Consider the following 7,654-nt stretch of genomic DNA (forward strand, 5'->3'; position numbering starts at 1 on the left):
TTTTGAATGAAAGAAAAAGGAATGCTTTTACATATTTAAAGAAGAAGGGCGGCAAAACTAACTAGAATGAAAGGGAGAGCGGTAGACAAGTAAGGTCAGGAATGATTTTATCGTCCTGTTTTGGTTCTGTATTTTAAATATTAAAAAAAAATTAAATTTTTTTATTTTTTTATTAACTTTAAATTAATATATTTTTAATATTTTTAAATTATTTTTATATACTAATATTAAAAATAATTTTTTAAAAATAAAAAAAATTACTAGCATACAAAATTTATCTGACCAAGTAGCATGCTGGGCTTATATGTTGAGATGCGTAGCCTTGGCAGCATAACATAAATTTTTGAGACTATTGGTAGAGAGTTTTCTCTGAAACATTGCATAAAAATAGTTAGAGATTTTCCATAAAAATCATTTTCGTGTAAAACATCTTAGATTTCAAGCCAAGTCGCCCCAATATCCTAAATATACAAAATTTTCAGACACATGGAATACAATATTCCCCATCTAGATTTCAAGAGCGTAACCCAAACCCAAAAAATGTGAATGGCCACCTCCTGCAAGCTAATTGAACCCACCAAGGTGGGAGTTGATTCAAGTTTGAGCTCGTCCCCATTGGTTAGTGGGCTTGAGCGAGAGACCTACCACTATTGAGTTCGTTGATTTCGATTTTGAAGCCCACCATATCATATCTCAACTTAAACCATAAAATTTGGTTTGATTTAGATTAGCAATGGTAGCATTAGTTATGTGCATTAAACTAAAGAGTAATGGTTTTAATAACAGAAAAAAAAAAAACTCACCATGTTAAGGTTAGAATATCAAAAGAGAGCGAGATGACTTAAACATAAAGGTAAGGTCGTGGTGAATCAATCAAATCCATTTTAACAGGGCATTTCTTTTAGAAAGTTCGAACTTCCAAATTGAGCCTAAGTTTTTTTCTTTTCAGATTTTAAATGTATCATCCATATACAACAAGCATTGCATTAGAAAATAATTTCCCTGTACTTACCAAATAGCTTAAATAATTTCCTTGCAAGCAAAACTCAATCAAAAAATGAAGAGAAAAAATAAAGATTTCGCTGCACACTCGAAACTTAAATCTAAACACTCGGAGAAATTTGCCTGTGGCTTGTATCAACCCCTCCTAGTATATAACACTCTTCATGCCAAGTAAATTGCTAGAAGATTTCACTTTCTACATAAAGGGGTTGAGGCTTGGGAGTATCAGATTGTTTGTCTATCTATGTTTCTTACTACACCATGTTGGGCCTCTGCGGCAGGAGAAGATTATAGAACTTGTCATGTAAAAAGAAATTCCTTCCCTTGCTATCAACAGCCTTCTTCCATCCACACCATCCACCATTTACAATTTTCTTGTGATCATCATTGCCAGTATAGTGAGGATCAAGTATTAGAAATGCACAATCTCCACTCACTTCATTGTAATCAACTCCTAGAAGGGTGTATGCAAGAACACCACCACCTACATTTACGTACAACATAGTAAGAGACTAGTATTTTGGTTATTCAGTTTCTATATTTTTACTTTCTTGGGGAACACTATACAACACCATGCAGAAAAGCATTCCATCTTAGCAGAATCAATCTTTTCATAGAGAGAAGATGCATTCGGTAGAAAAATAAATGGGAGAAACCATATCAATATATTTTATCCACTTACCAATCATGATAGGTGTTCCTTGATTCTCAAAGTGCAAGGCCAGCTCTCGACAGTTTTCAGGAAGCTCAGCTCCGGATCTAACATTTATGATCTTGCAACTTACCTGTTAAACACAGTAAATCATCCTGTCAAAACCCAATGGCAGAAATTTGACATTTCAAAAGATTCTGAGCACACTTGCAACAGTATATGCAAATGCCAGCTGAAAACCCCCAATATCAGTTATAAAGGTTTGTTTTCAAGTTGGATGGAATGCATACGTACGCCCAGAAGTTTATCTAAAACAAAGCTCAACTCAATAGCACCAATCCATTCACGTGATCCAATAAAAGAAGGATCTTTATCTCCGATCTCCACAAGTGCTTGTTGTATTTCCCTGCAACAAATGCTGGTTTATCAGAATGAATCACATATTGAAACCAGACTTCTTTTAATCTAGTACAGCTATTAGGCCAACTGAAGCACATGGTAAAGGTAATCTTAAGAACTCCAAAATGTTCCTGGTATTCATACCTATGAGAAGGAACATCAATGGATGTGTAGTGTTGGAGTCTGAACCATGAAATGATAGTCTGCAGAGAGCGATAAGCACAGCCCCAGCCCTATCAAGTACATGATGAACATGATACAGTTAGGAATAAGGTGCAAAAGATGATTAATATATATGCCAGGAATTTCCCTAACAATGCAGTAAATGAACACCAAAACATAGACTCAGGAATTACATAAAAAGTCAACAAATCACAACCGATCCAACACAAGATCAAGAAATAAATATATAAAAGCCTTGAGATGCTCTTGTTCCACATTAGCAGCATTAAAATTGTTGTAATTTGTGGCTCATAGACAGATACCAAAGTGAAGCGGGGCAGTATAGTAAAGGGGTATTAGAAAAAATTATCAATGCTCCTTGAATGGTTAGGATTCCTTGGACGGTTTAGGATCTCCTATAAATACATACTTCGCAACCCTATTTCAACATGGTAAAAAAATAAAAGCTCCTCGCTCCTGTGGATGTAGGTACATTGTCGAACCCCATTAAATCTTGTGTTCTTTCTAGTTTCTTTTCATCAATAATTGTTGTAGTTTTTTCACAACAAGAAACATGCTATCAGGAAGAGTGACTGTGATCATTTACCCAACATACCAATGTTTCCACACAACCAACTTAAGTACCCCTGTATATACTTCAGCTATTAAAGAATAGGATGGCTGTTCAAAACAAAAATCTACCAGAGAAAGAAAGTTTCATTACTGAATCATCAAAGCCATCTTGAAGATAGTGATGGTATTCATAAGAACCTTGAACCAGAGAGACAACGCCTCCTGAGACTGCATAAAAAGTACGAATTCAGTATGAATAGGGTTGAGGAACTGCTGGACAACAGAAAAATAAACAGCAGCAGCACTGACCCCCGCCACTTGGAATCCCAATATGTACATCTTTAAGCAAAGAAGGCCCTGATGTTATCATACAAATATTTTAAGGTTAGTACATAAAAGACAATAAGTGAGAAATAGGAAAGGAAAACATGATAGGTAGACGCCCACTGCAAACCATGCAGAATGTTTCCTATTTGAAACTAAACTGATGGGGACACCAGACCCACACCACAAACTATACGAGTATATGGACGAAGACGGCGTAGGATGGCCCAGCCTGTCACGCTGTGGTTGGGAGACTAAGCCCATTTGGGCCCATTGCATTGTTATTTTATTTATTTAGCCTATTTGGGCCTGTTCATTGTTATCTTATTATTTATGTTAAACAGTTTGGGCCGAGCCCATTAGTTGGATGTTTTAGAATTTACTATTTATATGCTCTCTTGTCATTGTGAGAGTTAGTTTTGATGATTAATGAAAATTTGCAGATTTTGCATATCTCCAATCCCCTTTCTTCTTCTTCTTTGCTTTCTCTTCTCAACTTCTCCTCTAAAAGCTTCTTTCTTTTCCCGATTTTAATTCTTTTGTTTGTTGTTCCGCATCAAATTTGGTATCAGAGCAAGGCTTTTAATTGTTCTTACAATTAAACGGTCTATAACTTTTATATTAAACCCTAAATTCGGTTTGATCCGAAAAAAAAAAAAAAAAAAAAAAAAACGTTCCCTGTTGAAACCCCTACTGTTCACTATTCACTATTCACTGTTCATCGTCTCCATCATCAAATCGGACGCCGCTACCCACATAATCCATCACAGCCAACATTGTTTCGGGTTAACAGCAGCTCCATGTTTTCAGTTCCAAATTAGCGTTACAACCTATCAGCGCCATCAGCCACGCCTCCACCAGCAGCACCTTCAACAACGACACCGGATCAACAGGCCCCGTCCAGCAGCGACACCACCTACAACCACTGAGATCAACAGCGCCGCCACTGCCACAACAGGTCGCCTACGCTAACAGTAGTAAATCCTCGTCGGTGGCAGCACCTTAATCAGTGTTGTCCTCTCCGTGGCATCAACAGATCTCCATCTGCCACCGCTTCCCCGTGTCGTCGCCTTCAACCGTCAGCCACAAGCAGAGCAGCAGGACCGACCGACGACAACCACCACTCTCAACAGGTTCCAACTATCCTCGCCTTCAACAATCACGTCGCGCCGCCAGCAACAATAACGAAGGAAACTCGACAAAGCAGTAGAAGGAGTGTTAGGCAGAAATAATTAACCTAGCCACGTCAGCAGCTCCTGCCACGTCAGCGCACCGCCACGTCATCAGACCGTGCCACGTCAGCACGTCGCCACGTCATCGGCCTCATCAGCATACCTTGCCATGTCAGCTGCCACGTAATCCTTCACTACCATATCATACGGTCAGAAATTTTATCCATTGAAAATCATCATTCCTGGTATGTTTTTACACTTGTTAACTAGTATTTAGCATTAATATTATATTTTGTGCTTGCCCATAACCAAATTACATAGCTCGCCTCTACATTCAATTACCTTAATTTGGAGCCTATTTAGCATCGAAGATCTGATCCTCTTAATTAATTGTGGAGCTTGGTTAAATTAGTGGGAAACTAAAACATTGTGTTTGGATCACTTGTGTGCATTTAAGAGGACTGACATTATTTACTTGCATATTTTCCTGGTTTAATTTGTTATTACTTAGTCTCCAAGATAAAAAAAAAAAAAAAATTAAAAAAAAAAAATTATTATTAGTATTATTATTATTTAGCTATATTTTTATTTTGTGTTTTACTTGCAAAAGTTATTTGGTGATCTCAATCTCAAGATTAGTTTTTGCATGCAATTACGTAGTGGTCGTCTAGTACACAATCTAGAGGTCATAGCTACCATGGACCCGAATTCTAGTAATGTTCTTAGAGATATTCAAGAACAATTACAACTTATGCGAACAGAAATGAGCAACATGTCCAATCAAATGAACAACCTTTCTGGGAGGATGGAGTCCATAGAAACTTTTCAAATAAGACAGTCTAGTGAGAGCGAGCATTCTAGTGACAACCATAGGAATCCTCAAAGACCAGTTCCCCATAGGAACCGCCATCATAATCAACAACAAGGTCACAATGACTTTGATGACCCTCATGATAGTGAGCGTTCCAATGATTACCGTCAAAGACCAGTTCATCCTAGGAACCGTCAATACAATCGCAATCAGGGCCATCATGATTATGATGACCCTGACGAGCGAGTCATGAGGCATATCAAGGTAGAAGCCCCAACTTTTGAGGGTCAACTTGACCCGTGGATTTTTGATAGATGGATCCGTGACATGGATCAATTCTTTGGCTGGTATAATCTATCTGAGAATAGAAGGGTAAGATTTGCAAAGATGAAACTTAGTGGAACCGCTCAGCTCTATTGGGAAAGTGTAGAAGAGTCTTTGATTAGGAGAGGTCAACCCCCTATTACTGATTGGGTTGAAATGAAGACTAAGCTAGAAGAAAAGTACTTGCCCCGCTCTTATAGAGGAAATCTTTTGGACCAGTGGAATAACTTGAGGCAAGGAGGCAGGTCTGCTAATGAATATGTGGCACAATTTGATGAGTATAGGATGAGATGTGCAGTTAGGGAGGATGAAGTGATGACCCTAAGTAGATTTCGAAAAGGCTTGAACGATGACCTTAAAAGAGAGATTGTGCTTAGGGGTGTTTCCACCCTTGATGAAGCTTATACCCTAGTACAAAATTATGACTTGGTCACAAAAAGCCAGTGGACAAGACGGCAGGACACTCGTAATACCCCTTCTAGATCTCAACCTAGTAGTAATCACTCCATATTAGGTGCCCCACCTCGTAAACCCAATCCTTTGATTTCCCAGATACCTAGAGAAGATAAGGGTAAAGGTATTTTTCATGAAGCACCTAAAACTTCAAGAATTCAGTGTTTTAAGTGTCAGGGTTTTGGTCATATCTCCTCTAGCTGCCCTAATAAGGCTTTGTTCATCAAGGAGCAAGAGGGTATGAATGAAGAAGGTAATTGTGATGATAAGGTATATGAACCCAATCCCGATGATTTTCAAGATCTAAATGATGATGATAATGAGTCTAACTTGCTAGGATGTGTTAGGTCTATATCCACTCAAATCAAGACTACTAGGTTAGGTGTGGTTAGATGTGCTTTAACACAACCTAAAGGAACTGAGGATTGGAGAAGGACTGCTATTTTTTACACTTACATTAAATGTGGAGATAAAGGGTGTAAAATCATCATAGACAGTGGTAGTTGCATCAATGCAGTTTCCTCGGGTAGTGTATCCCGCTTAGGCTTAAAGTCTGTTCCACATCCTAAACCTTATAATGTATCTTGGGTTAATGATACATCTATAGCGGTCAAAGAGAGATGTCTTTTTTCCATTAAGATTTTTGACTATCATGATGAAATTTGGTGTGATGTCATTCCTATGGATGTAGGACACGTCATTTTGGGTAGGCCTTGGTTATATGATTTGGACGTTACAATCTTTGGACGATCAAATTCTTGTTCATTCACTTTTCAAGGTAAAAAAATCCAACTTATTGGATTACCCCCGAGGTCTAATGATAATGGTCAGAAGAAGAATAAAGTGAAAGATGGAGGGCTTAACATAATAAGTCCTAAGGAGTTTGATAAGGAGATTTGTAAAGAGTCTGTTGTGTTTGCTGTAGTGGCTAAGGAGATTGTAGAAGACTTTTTAGAGGAGCCACCCGAAGAAGTAAGAGAAGTGTTGAGAGAATTTCTAGATGTTTTCCCTTCTGAACTACCTGATGTTTTACCCCCTATGCGTGATGTTCAACATGCCATAGATTTTGTCCCTGGAGCTACATTACCAAACTTGCCTCATTATAGGATGAACCCGAGTGAACATGCTGAATTGCAAAGGCAAGTATGTGAGTTGTTACAAAAGGGATTTATACGAGAGAGTTTGAGCCCTTGTGCAGTACCTGCACTGTTAACACCCAAGAAAGATGGATCATGGAGAATGTGTGTTGATAGTCGAGCCATTAATAGGATTTCAATCAAGTATCGTTTTCCAATTCCTCGATTGGATGACATGCTAGATATGATGGCAGGAGCCCAGATCTTCTCTAAGATTGACTTGAAGAGTGGATATCATCAGATTAGGATCCGTCCGGGAGATGAGTGGAAAACAGCATTTAAGACTAAGGATGGTTTATATGAATGGTTAGTCATGCCTTTTGGCCTTTCCAATGCACCAAGCACTTTTATGAGAGTAATGACACAAGTGCTTCGACCATTTATGGGAAAATTCTTGGTGGTATACTTTGATGATATTCTTATTTATAGCAAAACCAAGAAAGAGCATTTTGATCATCTTATTCAAGTTTGTACCACTCTAAGAAAGGCAAGTTTGTTTGCAAATGTCAAAAAGTGTTCCTTCTTTACAGATCAAGTGGTCTTTTTAGGGTTTATAGTGTCACGGAACGGAGTCTCTGCTGACCCCCAGAAAGTCCAAGCGATAGTAGATTGGCCCGAACCTAAGACTATTCATGAGGTTCGTAGT

General features: G+C 38.3%; 1 protein-coding gene across 1 annotated transcript; it reads right to left on the minus strand.

The window, feature by feature from the left end:
• Positions 1-973: 973 nt before the first annotated feature.
• Positions 974-3,204, minus strand: LOC105125394 (Peptidase C78, ubiquitin fold modifier-specific peptidase 1/ 2). The gene is made up of 6 exons (XM_011025808.1): positions 3,098-3,204; positions 2,940-3,016; positions 2,198-2,286; positions 1,949-2,060; positions 1,685-1,787; positions 974-1,486 (listed from the first exon to the last, which is right to left on the minus strand). The coding sequence occupies exons 1-6, from the start codon at positions 3,156-3,158 to the stop codon at positions 1,257-1,259; spliced, it is 672 nt and encodes a 223-aa protein (XP_011024110.1). The 5' UTR covers positions 3,159-3,204; the 3' UTR covers positions 974-1,256.
• Between the last annotated feature and the right edge of the window lie 4,450 nt (positions 3,205-7,654).

The sequence above is a fragment of the Populus euphratica genome, unplaced genomic scaffold, assembly GCF_000495115.2.
Source record: "Populus euphratica unplaced genomic scaffold, PopEup_1.0 scaffold22.1, whole genome shotgun sequence".
NCBI classification, from domain to species: domain Eukaryota; kingdom Viridiplantae; phylum Streptophyta; class Magnoliopsida; order Malpighiales; family Salicaceae; genus Populus; species Populus euphratica.